Genomic DNA, 21,169 nt, shown 5'->3' on the forward strand with positions numbered 1-21,169 from the left:
TAGGCAGTGAATGGCAAATGACACCTTTGTTCTAAACTGCTGTAGGGTGAGATTGACTTGCGTGATGGATAAATTTGTTCTTGCGAATCAGCAAAGAACCTGAATAGAATTGCTTTCAAAATCTTTCCCCTTAATTTGTTCTTTATCTTTGCACTTCAGGTCATGTTTCTGGCAACTCTTATTGTAATAATGTGTTTCATAATTCCACTGTCATTTATTTAACTAAAATAATACTGTTCTCTGTTTGTAGCCTGAAAACATATTATGTGTAAATCGCACTGGAAACCAGATTAAAATTATTGACTTCGGTTTAGCTAGGAGGTAAGGCAGCTCAGTTATGATCTAATGAAAAACCAATGACTTTATTTATTTTTTTGTTACAAGATTTGGTTGTACACTGTGATGTTAAAATGATTTTGAAATGTGACTGAGTGATGCAATACGCTCCTTCAGGCATGAAGGAATATGAAGCATTGTGCAATAACAATCAAGTTATCCTTTCAAATGACACTTTTGGGGGCCTAAAATTACATTAGTATTTTAGTTAACTCAAATAATACCCTGTGCAAAGCACTTACTCCAAAGAGTCTTTGTGAAATAGGAATTGCATGGCTCAGCTTTCCCTTAAAGGCTCTACCTGTCACCTTACATAAAGCCTGCTCATTATGGTTATGGCTAAGGGATGAGAATATAAAGTGAATTAGTCACAAGTCTGCAGTTTAATATGGCTGTAAATGTGGCAATATTATTTGGTCTGTATAAGTAAATGCAATGCATCACAGAGCAGGGGGTAATAATAACCTTTCTAAGGCACTGAGGTGACTGCACCTGGAATAATGCTTTTACTTCTAGACGCTACATTACCAAAAAGATATTGCCTAATTGATGGAGACAGAGTGGTACAACAGAAAAAACAGGGGGTTAGATGGGACTGACTTAAAGACAGGCAAAATGATTCATATGCATAATTTGGCTAAATGAGAACAAAGAGCAGGCATTATCCTCTATAAATGTTTAGAGCCTAGACAATGACATGCATGTACTCTGATGTAAAAACTAATAGTAGGCAGATGATTAATAACTGCTACACTGGGTAATTCCACCCAGTCCATTATAGAAATATCCCTGAAGGAATCGGGGGTAAACCTCCACTGATGGGTAATTTATATAGCATACCTGTTGCTGCGTGGTTTATTTTTGGGTAATCATTTGCAAAGTCTTGTTTCACCACCACCTGGTGGTGAGCCACTATAATAGCACCTACTGCACCAGCTCAGGATAGCTTCTCTGGATCATGGTATAGTACAAAGGTGTCAACCAGGAGTATGCGTAGAAATAAATAGACTTGAGCAAAATTAGCGTTCCAGGGAAAGGGGTGGCCAGGACAAATAGATTTGTTAAAGCATAATTGGAAGCAGGAGTCCTCACAGAAGTGAACATTTGGTGGTGGGGGGAGCAGTGGCAGCAGTTGCTGCTCTCCTGCTGCCAAACTTAGTTCCGTGGGGAGCCCAACAGGCCAGATAGCACCCTGGATATGCATGCAGAGGTAGCCCAATCTGAACACACAGAGCTGGATGGGGACAATGTGGGCCCCAATCCTGCAGCTCAGGGCCCCATGAGGTGGTGCAGAGCTATGGGAGGCGGTGCGGGGCTGAGGGAGGCAGTGCGGGGCTTTGGGAGGTGGTGTGGAGCCTGATCCTGGCTCACAGGGTCTGATCCATCTTGTGGACTGGCCCTGAGCCACATCTAGTTGGTGCCAGCGAAAGGTCGAGTACCACTGAATTGGTACATTAACCTGCCACATCATTGGTTAGCAACGCTGATAGCAACCCTTCCTCAGGGTTCCATCTTGGCATTTATTCTGTGCTCAGAACTTATTTGTATCACTAGAGCTGTGGGTCTAGAATATATCTGATGGTGGTGTTGCTGCAAGAGGACAGTTTTTTTGCAAACGTGTAGTGTAATTACAGTCTGCTGTTGGTGCTGATGTCCCTTTTTGTTTCTGTGAAGGTACAAACCTCGTGAGAAGCTGAAAGTCAATTTTGGCACTCCAGAATTCTTGGCTCCTGAAGTAGTGAACTATGACTTTGTTTCGTTCCCAACAGACATGTGGAGTGTAGGCGTCATCACATACATACTGTGAGTAAGCCCTTGTGGGGTTATGGTCATGTCATTTATATGCTGTGTAAGAAAGGCCCATGGAAGGTATTTGCCATGCTGGAATTCGGCAAACTGAGAGCCCATTGAGGGAGTGAATTTTTCTTGCTATACTCACTTCATTACACAAGAGAGAGAGCCAGTGCAAGGGACTATCACTTGCCATTGGGCTTTAAGAACCTGAAAGAAAGAATCTTCATTCTAAATATTTAAACATCCCCTTTTCTCTAGCCTTCTTCCTGCCTATTTAGTCAATGAAAACAAATCCGATCAGATTTGGTTTACTCAGACCAAGCGATTGGTTGCACCAAACATAATCCAACTTTGATTTCAATCAGTTACTGAACTCTGGGATTTATTATGTTTTAAATCTGGACCCTTGGGAGCCAGACCCATCAATGCTGTTTGGACCCAAGATGCACCTGCTTGTGGGGAGGGGAGAATTATTGCTGCCTTGAGTAGAATTACTCAATGAGCCTGTTTTAAATTCACTTTGTGGGGTTAAAATTCTTCCATGGGTTTAAACTTGGCTCATCTACACCAGCTGTCTAACTCTAGAGGCACTGACATGACTCTTTTTTTCCTTAGCTGTTTTCCATGGACAGGGTAACTTATTTTAAGTTTATGGTGAAGTCAAAAATATGGAATTCAGTGTTAAACTATTGCATAAAGACACCTGGGCTCAGAAACAAACTGAAGAAAATCTTGTATTGGACAGGACTGTTTTGAATTCAAACTCAGACTGGACATAGACCTTGAAACAGTGGAGCTCACAAGCATATGTGTAGTTTTGGGTTGATGAATTCTAGCATTCCTAGTTCTAGCTTTCCTGGGTACTAGCATTCCTAGTTGGCAAAGCAGTTAAGTACCTGCTTACATCCTCCAGGAATTCAGTTTCTTGCAAGGTCATTAATCTTGATCGCCGAGTTGCCTGAGTGGGTTGCTAGAGAGCGATGAGAACCATTACTTAGCTTTATTGCTCCAGTGTGTTCACATCCCTGTTAGTCCAAGCAACTAGGAGCTAAGCCATGAACCTACCACAGTAGGTGTTGCACTGCTCCTCAGCACAGTTTCTAGCTGAAATAGTAATTTCTGTGTTTCTGCTAATGTAATTCCAAAGGAGAGAAGCATAGTGAGGACACAAAGGAGAAATACACATTCCACATGTACTTCCTGCCCATTTTCCTCACTCTCTTTTTATTTTTTTAGACTTAGTGGCTTATCTCCATTCCTAGGAGAAACTGATGCAGAGACAATGAATTACATAGTGAACTGCAGTTGGGATTTTGATGCAGAAGCTTTTGAACAAGTATCAGAAGAAGCAAAAGACTTCATTGCCAAACTCCTTGTGAAGGAGAAGAGGTACCTCCTCCTCAGTTTGTTGTAATAGCTTTACTACTTATAATAGGTTCTTCCTGGCTAAATGTATCTGTCACGGCCAGAAGTTAGTCGCATGACATTTCTTTTGCCATGTTCAGTCTACTAGGCAATGTAGTGGTGACCCAGACTTTTTCTGAAAGAAGAATACAATTAATCTTGCTCTAGGTAAAACCTGTCATAGCTACTGCATTGGTTGCAACAGGGGTAGAATTGAGGGTAGATGTGATCACTGGTGTTTATTGGAGCCTTTCTCATATGACCAGGAGGTAGTTCTTTTGTCAGTTTGGCTTGTCTACATGCACAAAAATTGGAAAAATATGGTCTTATATTTTAAGAAACAAGAAATCAAGATATATGAGTTATGCAGTTCTAAAAACTGTATTACTCTTCAGAAAAGTGCCCTAGATGGACTTGAAGAAGCATTTGGGACCTTTTTCTGTGCTTGGATTATCTCTCTCAACCCCCACTGAAACTAAAAGAAAGTATACGTATCATATTGCAGCACAGAATTTGATTCAATGCGGTGAATGAAGGCTTGGAGACCTATAAAACCATGACTCATGAAGGGGATGGATAAAGTGACAGAGCCTGATGGAAATGGCCTACTGCATGCCTGCAAGTCAGTTGATAAAATTGCTCTTTATATTGCAAGTGAGAATCATCTTGCTGATTGTCAGATCTCTAAAGCGGTCAACCCCAACACAAGTGGTGTGCAGCTATTTACATTTGAAACAGAAACTATAAGTATCCTCTAGACTAGGGGTGTCAAAGATGTAGCTTGGTAGACATCTCTCACCCACAGAGCCATTTCATTCAGTCTATGGGACTCCAAGGCCCAGGAATTCCGGGGCAGGGTGAGTGTTGTGAGGCCTGTCTCTGACTTCCAGTGTGTGAAGCCCCACAGAGGACACGTTCTTGTTGAAGGAGTGAGCGATAGCTGCATTCATCCCTATGGCTCCCTGCTACTGCTAGTCCCACTGTCAGAGGAGAGCTCAGATTTGGCCTGTGAGGGGTCTCATTGTCTGATTCCAGGCTGGGGAACCAAGGGAGTTTAACATCCCTGCTTTAAATTGTCCTTCTTGTCTGCTGAAGCCAACAACGCAGAATGTGGTTGAATAGGGCCTTTCTAGCTGGTTAAGGGAGGGATCCTTATCCCATACTTTTGATCTAGGTTTCCATATGGATGCTGTCTTTCCTGTTAATTGAGTAGGCATCTGTGTGTCTGTCTAAATATACAGCAGGGAACAATCTTGTATTGCCAGGGAGATGGGCTAGATACCAGTGTTAACTACTATCTCTATGTATCCCTGTGTTCTTTGATTCTCTTGGCACAGTCCCCCACAAACTCCATGTGTCCTTCCATTCTTATTCCAAAAATCACACACACGCTGATGAAACCGCAGCTGCTCCAAATAACACAGCAACCAACCTAAACAGTGCTCAGGAATAAGGGGAGAGGGGAAGGGTTCATGTCAATGTAAAAGGCTCCCATAGGACTCCGAGCACCACATAGAGGGTAGGACTGCAGGGCTGCTCTCTGTGCAGGACCTCTGCACCAAGGTGAATGGTATTTTTGTGTGTGTTTGTCACATCAGTGTCAGTGAAAAATCGCTGAGCCTTTCTGCTGCAACTGGACCAAGGAACACTGTGCAAAGGACAGCAGGGGTAACAGTGTGTTTTACATTGAGGCCATTTGCAATCTGTGTTTTCCACAGCTGCAGGATCAGTGCAACACAATGTCTGAAACATGAGTGGTTAAATGACCTGCCTGGCAAAGCCAAGAAATCCAAGCTCCGCCTCAAGTCCCAGTTGCTGTTACAGAGTTACCTGGCACAGAGAAAATGGAAGGTAAAGAGACAAATCTTGGTAACTGCACTTCCACCAAAAAATATGATTGCCTAGGGCAGGTGGAGCCTTATTCTTTATTCGCTGTGTAATTGTTTTCTTTTAAAAATGGGGATTTTCTTGTATGTGCAACCTTGGGAATTCTGTTTGCAGTTGTAGATTTGACTGTTCACTCCCCTTTTAAACCACAGTTTTCATATTTGATATGTTAGTCCAAATGTTTTGCTCTTATTTTTGATTGGTGTCCCAGAAATTGGTGTAGAATTCCAGGGTTCAGAAACTTTGGACACCTTCTATGCAAAACCAGGGTTGCAGCTGATTCAGTTCTATTATCCCGTCTTCATTGTATAGCAAATGTTAGAATGAAAAAACCCTCTTCAGAGAGGGCTAACACACCAACAATGGCATTTTTAATTTGTGGGAAGTTGAAGGAGACCTAATGAGATCTGTTCCATTTTTGACTTGCTACTGAGAACAGCAAGATCTTGCTAATGATAGTGACCTGAAGATAAAATCTTATTTGCTTTTTTAGACTCTCAAATGTGTTGTCCCTTGGGTTGAGACCTTTGCCACTCGCATTTATAAAAAGCATCATCCTCCGAAGGTATACTGTTACACATTTGTTAACTGAGATGCAAGCAGCCTTTTGTTCACAGTATAACCTCTCTGTTCTGCAGCCACAAGCGTGTCTCTAGTACAAAGCATTTCATGACTCCCAATGAGAATGATTCAAGTGTCATCTTCTAACATCCTTAAAATGATGCTAATTACAAGCAGCTGCTTTTTCTTTGATCATGCTGACACCTTGAATGCCCAAATTGCTGCAATTAGCGTCTCTATGTAGGTAACAGAGTGGCTATTGTCCAGACAGGGTGATGAGGGACCTTTTTGTTTGATTCATTATGACTTTTCTTTGGGGGATTTATTTACCTAATATCCCTGTGAGGGAGCAAGGTCAGTGTTATGGTCAATGTAACTCTTTTCATAGGAGCTGCAGAAGAATGGGAGTGTACTTTGAGTTAATTGACTTTTCAAGGGTGGCTGAACACTAACAGTACAAGAGGGGAGTTTTACTGTGGATTATCATTCTCTCTGTTTTCACTGAGGATATATCCTGAGATTTTCATAAACTACTGTTCTACTTTGCTGCCTCTTAGTCAATACAGTTACATTTTCCATCTTAAATTAATCTTTCTAGTATTTACAGAAATATTTGGTACAGAGGTCTGGAAGCTAGGAAAACTGGGTTCAGTTTCACCCTCAAAGTTGCCAGTAGCTCAGTTATGCTCATACCTCGTTTTTTTTCTGTTTTGCTTACAGAAACATTTCTATGTCGTGGCTGCTGCTAATAGGCTGAAGAGGTTTCAGAGCATGTCTGTCAACCTTGTGTAAGCTGCTGTGGAGGATCCAGAATCCTCAGAGCTGCAGATGAGGCTGAGACAAAAGGACTCTGTTTCCCGTGGTTTTCCCCACCTTCCTTTCTGTACAATATTTTGATTTCTGGCCTCTTTACATGTTATATATCACAAGTGTGCTTAGGTTCTAGAACTGCCTTGGAGCCCTACTTAGAAACGGTTTTACTAATATTTATGAATTAAAGGCTTTCATAATTATTTTCTATTTTACAAGCTTACCAGCTACTAGCAGTGATCTAGAAATATGGTTCACATGACATCAACTTCTGTTCAAGATCAACAATTAAGTTATTTGAGTGGGACTGACTTTTTTTTTTTTTTTTGAAGGCTTTGGAATTTTTTATACATGCTTGGCGGGGGAGGGGGAGCAGGGCACTTTAATTAGAGAGGTTCTTAAAGCCGCTCTAACAAAAGCACCCGGAGTGTCTCGTGTATCAGTGTCCCTGTGCTTCAAAATGGCAGTGGGGGCGCTTTATCTAAAGATCATTGAACAAGCTTTAGTTAAAGCACCCCTGCTGCCATTTTGAAGAGTGGGGACGCTGGTACACGAGACACAGAGGCTGGCTGGAGCATGGTAATGACTCAGCTCCAGCAGACTCAACTAATCAAGCCTGCTTCAATGCGCTGTAACCACAGTGCACCAGAGCAGCCTTCCAACTCATGCACAAGCATCCATTCTGCATGAGAATCCTGAGGGTATATTATGACGGCAAATACTAATGCCTTGGTTTCCCACTCCGAGCTGAGGGATACCTTAAGGTTTCCTAAGCTAGTGATATGCTGTATTCTGAGTTTCGAAGTACTGCTACAGTGCAGGCAGGACAATAGTTTTCCATAGACCATTGTTAGCTATACCAGCACAGCCAAGGACAAAGATTGAGGCTGGAAAATGCAGGGTGTTTTAGCTTTTTTCCAAAGTTGTTCGATTTTTCTATTGTTCTTTGCACCAAAGTACTGTCATGATGCATGGCTACCAGTCAGAGTATAACGAAGTGTTTTTTTTTTTCTGTCCTGTCCTTTAAAACTTACGTTACTGCTTTCAGATGTATTTAACATATGGTTATACTGGTGCAATTTAGGAATGGTGTGCCCACTGTTACTGTAGTTTTGTTGGTGGGTCGAATTAATGGAATAGCTCTGTACTGAGGTGTGAATATAGGTTGAGCTGCCACAAATGAAACCCACAACCTGGTGACAAATCTGGTCTGTGCAAAAAGGTACATATATTTCTTGTGTCAACTCCTTGCTCTTGGCCTTCATCTCAACGTGGAGGTTTTAAACACATGAACATTTTTCACTGGCTGGGACCCAAACATTTAGTTTTCTAAGTTATTTTTTTTTGCCAAATGTAATGAAGTTTACTTGAAAAGCTGATGCTTTGGAACATGTGAAATGTATTTCATTACTGTGCAGCTGCTCTTGGAAAGGATTAGTGGGCTGCTAGAGTATGACTCTGTTTCAGTCATGAAGGAGCTGTTGCCCTTTTCCAGCTTGGTTCTTCTACATTAAACCTTTTTCTTCACAATACCAACTTTCTGTGTTTTTTAAAGATTCTTTTCTCCTGCTTTTGAATCTGGAGCAGTACTGTAGCAGGGGGTGAGCAGGGCAACCACCCTGGGTGCTGAAGTGAAGGGGCACCAACAGGCATTCCCGAGCTGGGGCAGGGCACAGAATGGAGCTGTGAGTGGCTTGTTTGGGGGTGCAGGGGCAGCGGGAGGGCGACTACCACTGCTGAGTGCACTCCTGGATAAGTTTGGGGGGGCGCATGCCCCCTGGATCTGTGTGCAGGGTGTGTGCTGTTGCAGGCTTGCCTTGGACAACAAACTTCCTTGCTATGGTACTGATCTGGAGTCACTTTAGTAGTCTCTGTATTGATAGCGTTACCTTATTGTTTAGCTGACATGGCTTATAGAGGGGCCTAATATTTCTATATTCCTATTCTAGATTCTGCACAGTCTGTGTAAGAAAAATAGAAACTATTACTACTAATATTGATGACCTAATTAAGCTCCCATTGACTCTTTACGAATGTTAATGTTAAACCCACAGACCTCTTAAAATGGATTATACCAGTCTAATTATCTTTTTCAGCTCTAGGACTTTTCCTTTCATTTTGCAAGTGAATGTCAGCATTAAGAGTAACTAAAATTACATGAGAGTATCTTGGCAAGGTATCACCTTCTGTGAAGGCCTAAGTTTGTTCACATTTTTCCTCCACAAAGACATTGCATGCTGAACATGGTTCCCTTTGTCAGTATATTTTCTAAATTAACTTCAATAAATAGCATTAAAAATGTGCCTGGTCTTTTTCTCAAACTTGAAACACCCAAATAAGTGCAACTGAAGGCCAGTGTTGGTTAGATTTTTGACAGCAGAATTCCATTGGACTTTGTTTCTTTCCCTCACAAAGGCTCTGTGCAAATATTGAGATAAGATTTTTTTTTAAAGGTTAAGTATTTCATCTTACAACTATTTTTTCTGAGTCAAAGCTTCTAAATCAGCATTTTCTCTGCTCTTCAAGCATTTGTTCTAACTTTCCTTCCTAAATCAAGCATGTTAAAATTTCAGAATTGTCAGTAGGAATAGCATGTTAACCTGAACCAACCCAAGTGCTAGTTTATGATGAAGGAGGCTTCTATTTGCATGCTTGAATATTAAGAGGAAAAGAAAGAGACATGAACATAAGTAGTTGTTTTATGTCTAATCTGCTCACTACTACGGCAGCCACAGCCACTTTCTTCCTAGTTTGTAGAGAGATAGTGGGTGAATGCCCTGTGGTACCTGCTTTGGCTCACTCATGACTACTTTAGCCACTGCAGAGAGCAGGGTGTGGCTGTTTCTGGACATGAGGATCAGGAATTTAATTTCTAACATGAAAAAGTCCCTTAAAACTATATAAGTGGCACGTGCTGCTGTAGTGGTATTGATTTCACCCTTTCACCCTGTCCATCTGGTCCCAAATTAGCTTTTCTATGGTGTTCTTTCAATTGATTTCTGGAGAACGAGCTTAGGTTTTTTTTTATAGACCCCCCTGTATTTTATCCTTGTTGTGCCTTAAAGGATTTTTATACTGAGGCTCCTAACAGAGGCCTTTAATCCACTGATTTATGGAGAGGGATTAACATTGAGTCTCTTCTATGCACTGGCTCCTTCACTCAGCATAAAGGGGCCCTAAATCCTGCAGTTGCAGCTTCAGATGAATTTCCTTGCTGCTGGCAGGCACTGTGGAAAACGTACCCCTCTGAGAAATGCTTCACGAACCTCAGTAAAAAGGGTGTTTGGGGGCATTTATGATTATGCAGCCTGTATGGCTTTAGTTAGGTTTTCAGGGCTGTCCAAATGGGGGGATGGGGGTTTGTGTTGGAGGTGGGATCTGACATCTCAGGTGTAGAAAGATATGAAGGTATCTACAAGTTCTGTGCTTTAGTTACGCCTCATACCTATGCAAACCTGAGACAGGTCTCTCGCTTCATTCTTGTATGAGTACATTTGACAGTAACAGCTTAGTTGTACATTTCTACTGGGCTGTGGCCTAAAACCATTATCCCATGGTTCATAGATCTGTTCCAGCTGGGTTGAAGTGTCCTTGTAGTTTTGAGTACAATCAGATCTCAGTCACTTAGCAGCAAAGGAATGCTTCTCGCAGAATCTTTTTGGGACAGGTAAGAAAAGGAAATTCTGTATGGACTCTGCCATTAAATGTTGTCTTAGGGCAGTTACCCTGGTTCCAGACCCACCAGGGAGATCACTCTTGGAACCTCTGTCTGGTTCTTAAAGCTCCCCCAGCGACCCCTTGTGGCAGATGCTGTATTTCCTGATGATGGGCAAATTTATCAAAAGGAACCTGTGGCAAGAAGGCCCCTGTATTATACTTTCCATTTAGGCAGTTAACCCCATTACTAACACAGCATTGTTTTGGGAGGCACACATGCAAAAAGATAATCTTGCATCTTACAATGGAGGCAAGCTAGTAAGAAAAAATCAATTGTACTTTAGCACAATGAATGACAGGTAATTTCTAATTTTAGCTCAAATTGTCCTTTCTTTGGATCTACCCAAATTGATTTGCTTTAACAGAAGGATTGAAGCAAAAATGTTGATACAACTGCTTTAAGGCAAAAGCACTCTGGTGTATATCCAGAGGCTGTGGGGGCCTGGAACTAGGGAAAAAGCACCCCTGTCTTGAAATTTCAGTAGGTGAACTTCCCTTTTATATCCCTGCAGAAAAGCTTAACATTTGTCCTTCATTGAAGCTGTTTTGCATGCATGGGGAATAATAACCTTTATAACTTGCATTTTGTGTCTTTGCATTTACTGTGTTGTAGATGGTGCTGGTATGCAAGCTCACTGCAAATCTGGACATAGAAGAACTTGGCTGCTTGTCAGCATGTAAATAGGAAGATTGAATATGGTCACTCTGACCCTGTAGCAGTAGAGATAATGCAGTTAAATAAACTGGCCAGTTAGATGAAGACACATAACAATATGGAAAGGTGTTTGGTAGACTATGAATCCACTTAGGAGAGATGCACGAGATTGCCTTGGAATAAGTAACTTCAGAACAATGATCACTCCTGGAAAGAGGAGTAAAGCACAAATACAGGTTCCAGATTTACTTTTGAGGCAAAAGACTGTATGATGTGGATGCAGCTCTTTTTCTTTTGAAACATTTTATTTTGCAGGGTATGTTGTTCACACTGACAAACCGCCTAACTCATCCTGACAAATAATGCATCCACAACAGAGAGAGAGGGAATAATATTCAAATATCCAGATTTGTTTTCATAGGAGAAATAATCCCCAGGTTTTCAGTACATTAAGCTCGTGATTTTTTTTTTCTTCAGAGCATAATTATACAATCTGTAATTTAGAAAAGTAGGATGGAATTATTTGGGCTCAAACAGTGGGAACCTCTAGCAGGTTTTCTTCTGATCTCCTTATTGTAATTAATTTGATGTCTTGATCACTCCAAAATTTTTCTTTCATAAAAACTCCTAGAAGTTTTCGTTATGTTCACTTAGATTTTTGACCTTGATAGTATTTATACAATCAAATGTGAAATCAGATGATAGAAGCAATGTTGGAGCTATAAAGACACGAATTCTTAAGAAATCTTCAGAGTCGCATATAGAAATAAAGAATTTTTATTGCATCTAAAAAAATCAGTTGGGGCCCTATTGTGTACAGCATTATAGATCATAAAAGTTAAACATTTCTTTGGCAGTAAAAAGAATTTTGCTGTCCGAATTCTTTGTTTCTGTGTTGCTGAAAGCTCAAGCTCTTTCATTCTGGAAACCTCTCATTTCCCTAGTGGTGGTAATTTACCTCATTCAGGTATATAGAGTTCCATATCTTCTCAGGGGATACTTAATGCTGCATCAGAATTTGACCAATGTATTGCTTAAAACTATGCTAATGAGAGGCTAATCAATCTCCCAAATACATGGTCTGCACTAGTCCAAGCTGTAAGTAGTTTTCAGACCTGGGGCTGTGCAGTAGTAAAATGTCACCATCAGGCCAGTCCCACATATTTAAAAACTAGATACTAGTACATACTTGAAAACTGGGTAAATTGCCTAGCCAATCAAATAAATAAGAATGGCTGCCATCACCCCATACGCTACAAGCAGTCACAACAGAACAGAAGGGGATTCAAGTTATGAACCAGTAGCGGTGATACTGTTTGGTGACCCTCCAGGGCCTGAAGTCTTTTGAGCCTTAGTAGCACTTTCCAGGATCCTCTTCTTCCATTCCTCATAGTCTTGTTTTGGGTCAGTTTCACATTTCTGCCGCTTACAAGGGGTGTCCAGTTCATCTTCAGCTTCTAGGAAGAGAGAAAACTTTCTATTGTGCATAGTATAGTGTCTAGAAAGAAGAATACATATCCTCATCTCTATGGACTGTGCATGCATGCATATACATGTTTTATACCCTGAAACATGAAGGCTAACACCTTGGGTTTCCTAGGGTGGTTTTTTTCTTTTTAAACTCAACTTGTAGTTTACATGCCACCTGCTTCCTTTTTTGAGTGGAAAAGGCTATACCAGTCATATTAGGTCTGCTCAATAACTAAACATTCTGGTGTTTCTGCCGGGCACTCTTAGCACTTCCAACATTTGGTCACAGGTAGAGGGGAGTGGATTGTTGGGCATAAAAACTTAGGACCCATGTAGGATATCTGAAGGCACTAAGCAACAGCAGATAAACAGAACTGGCTCTGTAGATCTGATTGTTTCACAGTTAAGACAGAACTTACCTTGTTCCTTCTCGATACACTGAAGCAAGGTCTCTGGGCTTTTAGTTGGTGAAGGTGTCAATGGATTGCAGTCTTCTTTTAAAGAAAAAAAAGTGTATTTTATTTTTCGGCAGTGACTGAGGCACTAAAGAACCTAGCAATGGGAGAGTTCCTGTTTTAATTCTGTACTCAAACGCTTCTCTCCACCCTTCCCAATAGCTCACCTTTGTTCCTTTCCCTTCCCCCTTAAACAACTTATTTCTATTAGTTGCATCCACAAAACATACTGAGTGATGTCCATATAAATGAGAACAGTGCCTCATCTGGCCTCCAATGGAAGTGGCAAACAGCAGAGGAGGGTTTTTGTAGAACAAATTTTAGCTGACCCCTAACTGTACTAGCCATGGACTGCTAGCCATGGATAGGGAAGGGATCTAAACAAGTGAGCACAGGGTTTTGGATTAGCTGAGGGGGTGGCTGCGCACACATTTGCAGGAGAAGGTTGGGGCCTGGATGTTTTTACCTCTGGATGGAAAGAAAGTTCCAGTGCCTGATATTATGGGAAGTAGAGGTGGTTATGTTTTTTACATTGCTAGGATGCACGAGACAAGACACGGGGATCAAAGATGGTTGGGATAGTATGGGGGGGAAAGGGAGAATGGTGGCAGTCAAAGATTGCATAGTTTGGAGTGGGGGAAGAGACACGGTGAGAGAGAATTCAGTTCTTGGTCACGCTAGAGTTTAAGCCAGTGATTCTCAACCAGGGTGATACGAGATCCTTTGAGGGGTGCTGCAACACCTAGCCCATGTGAGAGGAGATGCATGCTGGCTCCTGCAGATGCCCCTGCCACTTGCCTCTGAACCAGTGACCACTCTTATTCCCTTCTGCTTCCTGCAGGGACACTTGCCTCCTTCAGGGGTCCAAAAACCTATCCTTTCAAAAATCCTGCCAAGCAGCCCCTGCCATCCTAGGCACTATGCATCACCTGCTGCCATACTCTCAGGGCTGCCCTGTCCACTCTGCTACATAGTAAGATCCCTTTAAAGGTGCTGCAGGGTGCAAGAAGGTAGGCACTATAAGAAAGTGTTCTTTAAATGGGGCACCACTGAATTCAGACAATTATCAGGGTGATGCCTTGCGTCTTCAAAGGCTGAGGACCACTGGTTTAAAAAGATGCGATATCCTGGAAGTGCGAAACCAGCACTGGTGAGAGATTAAACTGAGGAACGAACAGGTTCGTTGGCAGAAAGAGCACCTGAAATCATGTGCGCATACACAGTCGCCCAAGGAAAAGGGGAGGAGGGAGACACCAACGTGGTATCTGAGAGAACCTGTATGTTGCCTATTACCATGGAGCACTTACTGCTGATCTGCTGACTTAGCTTCTCCAGCTGGCTGCACAACCGGTCAAATAGCGCCTTCTTCACCCCAGATGTAGCCACCAGTTTTTTCTTATCCACTTTCAGTTTCAAGCATCTACAGGAGAAAGCTAATTTATCTTCTGAAGGAATCAGAATTCAATCAAGTGTAACTCAAGCCGATCATGACAGGAAGTCATGGTGCTGCCCGGAATCCCTGAGTTCTAATCCAAGAGTGCTGAGTGCTGAGTGACTTGCATTGTGAGTTTGTGCAGGTCATTTCCAGTTTGTTCCCCTCTCTGTAAGTACTGGGTGCGCCTGCCTTACAGGGAAGCTGGGATGATTGCATGATCCTGACAACACTAGAATTTACGACAAGAAGCAAAAAATTCCATGTTCAGTTGGAATTGCAGAGGGAAAGAAAACATCCAAGTTGTAATTTGGCCCAGAAATCTGATGAATAATTCTACTCCTGCACAAGTCAAATGGGACTCTTGTACTCGCAGCTGAGCATTTCTTACCACAGCAGGTGAACAGGGCCTTTCAATCTTATGGTGCTTCGTAAGGTGACTATCGGGCACAAATCTTTCTGGCAGGGGAGCTTGTCATGAGCACTGAAAGTTCTACAAGTGTTTGGTTTCTTCAGTGTCTGCTGGACGCTAATTTTCAACCCTCCCTTCAGATGGCTTGGTGCCCCAAAGACTAGACTGCCTTTTAGGTGAGAAGGCTGAAGGGAAGGGACACCATTTGGAGCTTGTCAGTTTTGAGTTTTCAGCAACAGCTTTTTGTTGGTGCTCACAACGCATCACCCTGTCATCTCCTCTTGAAGCAGTATCTCACTACAGCTTCAAGGATGACTTTACTGCATGCCAAGCTTGAAGTGCTGCACCCCCAATATCATATCTAGGTTTGGGGGACAGAGATACTGTATAATGCAGAGGCAGCCAACTGGTGGCTTGGGTGCCACAAATATCATGACCAGCCTCCATAAGTGGCATGCAGCAAACTGGGGAGAGAAAAGGCAGCACCATGGCAGATAGGGTACAGATCAAAAAGCTGAGCAGCAGATTGGGGATAGGGAAAGTGATCAGAAGAAGAAGAGTCCTGCAGACTGCTTACAGTCCCTAGTGCAAACCTGGTAGGATGGGTGGGAAAGGCGCTCTCACTTTCACGTTGTGGAACTTGTGTTTCCTCTTAAAAACCCAAAGAAATTCCATGCGACAGAAGTGAGAAAACAGAAGTGCTAGCTATAACTCTCTCTGCTCCCTTTCGTGAAGGCCTTATGGTAGCTGTTAACTACATGATTGCTCAACGTTTTGCACAGAGCTACGTTTGTGTTAGTGCTACCAGCTCCTATACTGAATCCCTGGGGTCTGTCCTGTCCAGTATCCCTGTCTCAGCAGTGGCTTCTGCTGGAGAATGCAGCAGGAACTTGGCCATCCTTAAAAAGGGCTGGGGTTTAGGCAGGTGGTTGACACAAAGGGCAGATAACTTCCCCAGCCCTAAGCACATTAAGTTCCATTATGGTCTCTAATAGCTAGATCAGAGGGGCACTCAGGGTGGTGTGGGTATGCCTTGCTTGATGCACCTGGCAAAGGATGTCCTATGACTGGCACAAGTCACTAACAGATAACAAATATTAGTAGACATCTATAATGCTTGTCACATATTAGTGGCAAGTCTTGGGAACAGCCACTGAGCTCCTATTCTTGTTGTCTGCCTAAAATTCCTTCTTTTCCCCTGCAGCAACAAATGCTATCCAGGCTTAACACTTCACTACAAGGAAAAGACTGTTCTTTGGCTGTCCCAAGAGTAGAGCAACAGGATACAATTCACTACCCAGAAGGTTCAGAAGATTTAAGACATACGGAGGCTGGGCAGGCAATGATCCCACCAATGTAATTCAGCACTTATGCAGGCTTTCATTGATGCTTCCCAGGAGTACAAGGTGGAGTGAAATATAGGAATGTGACTTTTGTGTCCTTCCAGATCAACTGGTGGAAGGCCTGGCCAGGCTAAACCCTAGGAATGGCAAACCAGTTATACCTACCTGCACGCAGTAAACAATGCCGCTGTTGTAAACAGGGGTTTTGATAAATCAAGAGCCATTTGCTGTGCTTCAGAGAGACTGGATTCATACCTAGAAAACAGCAACAGCATTTACTGCACAGCTAATTGGCTTCAAACAAAGCTGCTGAAATGAATTGGTTACATGCCACTTTGCAGTCAAGCAAAAGCCCAGTATTGAATTTGCTTAGCACTTTGTGTCTTACCTAGGCACAAACATCATTGTCTGCTCCCGACTGAGAACAAATGAGACACAGATGGGAAAGAAGGGGCTCACTACCCTCTTGAGTTGCTGCCACGGTGCAATTTATTTTAAATTGAGGAATTGGGCAAAGGGGACAAATAGAATCAGTAGTCTTTTTTTCTGCTTGGCTCAGTCAATAGAACAAAGTACTTCATGCTTGTAAAGAACTGAGGGGACTTTTTGGGTTCATCTCAGTGCAGAGGGCCAGGTCTGTAGTTCTTAACTACTCACTCTCCACTGATGTCTTCACACAGGTCTTAGGTATGGCTGAGAACTTTGTGTACCTCAGTACTGGGCTGTATTTCTTTCTTCATTATGCATCTACCCAGGGACTATTTATTTCAATTTATATTTGTAGGAACTATTGTTTAAATACACTGGAAAAAGTCTCTAGGTATTCTGGTAGCCTCAATCTTAAAACAGGATGGATGCATGAACAACTTTTAAATATGTTAAGCCACCTCTAAGTGATGACTATTCTTTATACAAAGAATAATGACATTTCAGCAACTGCTCGTGTCACTATACGGAAGAGATTTTTAACACATAAGACTTGTGACTGTAAAGTCTTCCTCCGCTTCCCTTTTTAAAAGAAGAGCAAGGTGCATTTTGGACACATTCCTCTAGCCATGCTGATGTCCTTCCTATTGTGCATGTCTTTTAGAACTGTCATGTTTATTGAGAAAGTGGTACAGGTAGGTTTAAATGAAGATGATCCATGGGAAGTAACATGGTGCTGCAAATAGGAAAACGGACTGGGAATCAAGAATTCTGCCTTTTATTCTCAGTTCCACATTAGCTCACTGCAATACCAAGCAAGCAGCGATCTAAGATTTTAGATGTGGGTCACTAACGTAGGCCTACGTAGGTAACTTAATTTTCAAGTTTTGCTGGGCACTCCAAGTCTCTCTTAAGTCAAGCTGATGAGAGACACAGATGTTTCATATGATCAGGCCCTTAGCAGGTATAAAGGGCATTTTTAAGAACAAGCTCAAACTTATGGCCATAAAAAGATCTTTAAGTTCCCTACCTTTGTAATAACTTTGCTGCTGTGTTGATTGCCTCTGTGCAACAGAACTGGACAGCCAAGTCTCGGATTCCCAGACTGGAGTTCATGCCTAACAAACACTCAAAAGACTTCACGCAATTCTGGTAAGTTGTCTTGTTCAAACCGGAGAGTCTAACGAAGTAGCTCTTTGGAAGAAGAAAACCCACAAATTTCATGGATTAGTAGAATATTTCTTCAGTACTTTACCCAAAGAGCTGGGATAGGTAAGTTTAAAACGAGTCTCTCTTCTTAAAAGTTTAACTGTTGTGTGTAGTGGCTGATATTGCAGTTTCATTGCGGAGACAAAATGATTAAATTGCTAAGAAATAACCCATTGCAGTGTCACCATGGCATAATTGCCCGAATGTTGGGGCTTGCTTTTCCTAAATGTGAGGAAAGCAACATGGCCCTTCCCCCTGCAGATGCTTTAAGGCAGGGGTCAGCAACATTTTTGGGCAGAGTGCCAAAAAGATCCGCAACCTCGGCTTGTAAGGCGCAGATGGTAGAGGAGCCACGAGGGGCCCGATCCTTGTTGTGCTAGTGCAGCCCTGGCCCTTTCCCCGCTGTCTACCCCAAGGTATGTGTGCCTGTCACGGAGCCCTGGCTACTCGCATCAGGTGCTGGGGAAGCTGCAAACAGCTGCACTGGTGTCTGCGGAAACCCACCCTGGCTTGTTGGTGGCAGCAGTTGCATGTATGCCTTGAGGCAGACAACAAGGAAGGGGCCAGGGCTGCACTGCCACAACAAGGATTGGGCCCCTAGTGGCTCCCCCACTGTCTGCCCCAAAGTACGCAGGCCAAGCAAAACCCTTTGCATGCCATGCAATGGCATGCATGCTAGAGGTTGCCTACACCTGCTTTAAGGGCTAAACAAGCTGACTTTGGAGCATTTGTGCAGGGCAGCAGTTTTCTGCCCTAGCAGTTCTAGACAGGCACCCACAAGCTCCCAACAGGGAGACAGACATGGAGTCATTGGCCTTTTGCATGTTTGCTTACAGTTAAGGAAAATGGTTTACTGTCCTTCAGTTACTCTCAGCCAGGGTCTGTAGTAGACAATTTTTACTAGAATCAAATGTCAAATGAGCAAGAAGTAACAGCAGAGAAAGTGTCCATCTCAAAGGAATGAAACATTGGCTGCTTACAGGTGTGGAAATTAAAAAATCCCACCACTTTATTTTCAGCTAGGTATGCCCCTGCACTAAGTGCAGTGCATGCCCGGAAGAGGCACTGTGTTAGTTTGACCCGGCTCTCCTAACATCTGTATAGATTGTGTGCTTCAGCAGGGTTTTTCGGTGCTTTTATCTAATACCTGATTGAATCAGCTATTAGATAGAAGTGCTAAAAAGCCGCGCTGAAGTGCCTGATCTATTCAGAGCTGGGTCAAACTAACACACTTCCTCCTCTGATAAAGTACACCTCCCCCCCCCCCCCAATCTGTCAGTGCCCTATGACTTTAGTCTCCAATTCTGCATCAATGAAAACTGGAATAGTACTGGTCAGCAATCTGATATACAGGAAATGTTACTTATTAGACTTCCCTTGCTGATCTCATAACGTATACTAAAGAGGATCCCATTTTTATTGGGGCTAGTAACAGAGAAGTGAGAACGAGGGCACATAAGGCATCTTACTTTGTCTACTGGCTGCTTCATGAAACTAGCTGCTAGATCCAGGCACATCACCGCATGGCTTGTGGCTGTCATTTGAGTTAACAATCCTGTGCACTTCACCTGGGACAGTCGCAGATGCTCTTCAGCTTTTCTGGAAAGAACAGACGCCACAAAAAATTTGTTAATGCCGCTGCAATGGTGGATGTGTTTTATTTTTATCTGGAAGATGCAAACAAGCAAACCCAGGTTAGGCTCTTGTAGATGAAGATACAAAAGTTTAGACAAATAAGATGTCAGTGAAATGTCTGGAAGTACTGAGTGTTTTGGACTGTACCGCCTCACAGATGACCAAAGAGGGAGTCCACTCAGTCAAAAGTAATTTGAACACAATTCCTTCATCATGTCCCTTGGACTAGATACAGAAGGACTTGGAGACAGGCCTTAACTAATTCACACATTTATATTTAAACCACAAAATATTCATATAAAAGTTTTAAGCTGCCTACTGATAAGAGCTAAGCATCCACCAACCCAGCAGCAAAATGTGTTTTACTAGCATTAAATAAGCAAATAGATGACCTTTAGCATAGAAAGAACAGGCTTAAGACTTGTCAACTCAACTGAAATAACTAAATGTTGTTTAATTAAAATCTTTAGTTATTTGGGGACATGTCCACATGTAAACTTTTATTTCAGGAGAGGAGGTTTCAAGGGGAGAGATTTATGACAACAGTAGCTTAGAGCAGACAAGGGAAAGAGCTCTCTAGGACTTCGTCTAGGCCAGAGTTGGTTTATTGTGATTATAGCTGACATGTAGGAACTGCTGGAGCTAGCAGAGAACAACCTGCTTGTCCCCAAAGTCCAGGTCCTGAAATGGGCTTACTGCAAGCAAACACACACATCCTCATAAAGTGCCCATAATTTCAGTAAGGCTCCACGCTGGTGTCTGCACACAGCCTGTTTCACTGGAACCCAGCGTAAGCAGTAGTGAGCAACCCCGATTAAGGTAACTGCAGCAGGTCTGTGTGAGCAGCCTCTGGGTGATGAAAGCAGGAGAAAATCTGAAAGAGTCTTAGCGTGTCCCAGGACAGGGCAGCTGGGCTCTATCTGGAAAGCAGGCTTGCCTCCCGTGTGCAGTACTGGCGGCAGGCCCTGTAGGAAGCGCGGGGCTAGCCTGTGCTTGCCTGCATAAGCACTTCTTTGACCTGAGCAACACAAGGGGCACTTCTTCGGGCAGTGCCAGCCACCCCCCAGCCCGCAGCCGCCTCTGCTCGGGCGGGGGGGAGCCCAGGCACTGTGGAGACCCGGCCACTGAAAGAAATCAAGGGGGAGTGAAACCGCAGGAGCCCGCTGCGCAGAGCGGAGCTGGTCAGGATCGGGGCCCGGCAGGGGAAGCAAGGCGTGATCAGGCTGCAAGAGAGGTCAGGCGGGGAAAGCCTAGCTTCTCTAACGTGGGGATCTCTCGGTGCAAGCACCGCAAGCCCGGGGCCTGATCCCAGGGGCGAGCAGGGGGCGCTGCAGCGGCCTCATTACCTGATGATTGCGGGCTCGGTGATGCCCAGCCTGGGCGCCAGGCGCCGGATCAAGCCTTGCTCCATCCCGTCCTGCAGCTGCCTCGGGGCGTCCGAACACTGCTCTCCTTCCCGCCACTCGCTACAGCCCCGCCCCTTCCGAACGCTCGCAACCTGCCGGCCCTGCCCCTTCCGAACGTTCGCAGCCTTCTCCCAGCACCAGCCCCGCCCCTTCCGAACGTCCGCAAGCTGCTGGCCCCGCCCCTTCCGAACGTTCGCCCGGGTCTGTAGAACGCGGT

General features: G+C 43.4%; 2 protein-coding genes across 4 annotated transcripts in view; one reads left to right on the top strand and one right to left on the bottom strand.

Moving 5' to 3' along the window:
- MYLK3 (myosin light chain kinase 3) overlaps positions 1-8,324 on the top strand; it is a 50,866-nt gene extending 42,542 nt beyond the window's left edge. The window contains exons 9-13 of one of the 2 annotated variants that reach the window (XR_009455279.1): positions 251-321; positions 2,011-2,139; positions 3,367-3,519; positions 4,040-4,156; positions 5,253-5,336. Coding sequence is in view for 1 of the 2 variants with exons in the window: in XM_019497437.2 (XP_019352982.1) it covers positions 251-321; positions 2,011-2,139; positions 3,367-3,519; positions 5,253-5,385; positions 6,703-6,774 (558 nt within the window). In the remaining variant the exon portion in view is untranslated. Of the gene's footprint in view, positions 1-250; positions 322-2,010; positions 2,140-3,366; positions 3,520-4,039; positions 4,157-5,252; positions 5,386-6,702 lie in introns of those variants that run through there. The other variant, XM_019497437.2, reaches the window with a different exon arrangement.
- Positions 8,325-11,925: 3,601 nt separating this feature from the next.
- ORC6 (origin recognition complex subunit 6) lies at positions 11,926-21,059 on the bottom strand. 2 transcript variants are annotated; one of them, XM_019497494.2, is made up of 7 exons: positions 20,893-21,059; positions 19,381-19,510; positions 17,733-17,896; positions 16,442-16,531; positions 14,397-14,509; positions 13,054-13,125; positions 11,926-12,621 (listed from the first exon to the last, which is right to left on the bottom strand). In XM_019497494.2, exons 1-7 carry the CDS (start codon positions 20,955-20,957, stop codon positions 12,455-12,457), a joined length of 801 nt encoding a protein of 266 aa, XP_019353039.1. In that variant the 5' UTR covers positions 20,958-21,059; the 3' UTR covers positions 11,926-12,454. The 2 variants fall into 2 exon arrangements, with proteins under 2 accessions (XP_019353039.1, XP_006272329.1); XM_006272267.4 differs by having other exon boundaries at positions 13,054-13,128; positions 20,893-21,058.
- Positions 21,060-21,169: the final 110 nt, after the last annotated feature.

Source organism: Alligator mississippiensis, chromosome 10 (genome assembly GCF_030867095.1).
Source record: "Alligator mississippiensis isolate rAllMis1 chromosome 10, rAllMis1, whole genome shotgun sequence".
Lineage (NCBI taxonomy): Eukaryota > Metazoa > Chordata > Crocodylia > Alligatoridae > Alligator > Alligator mississippiensis.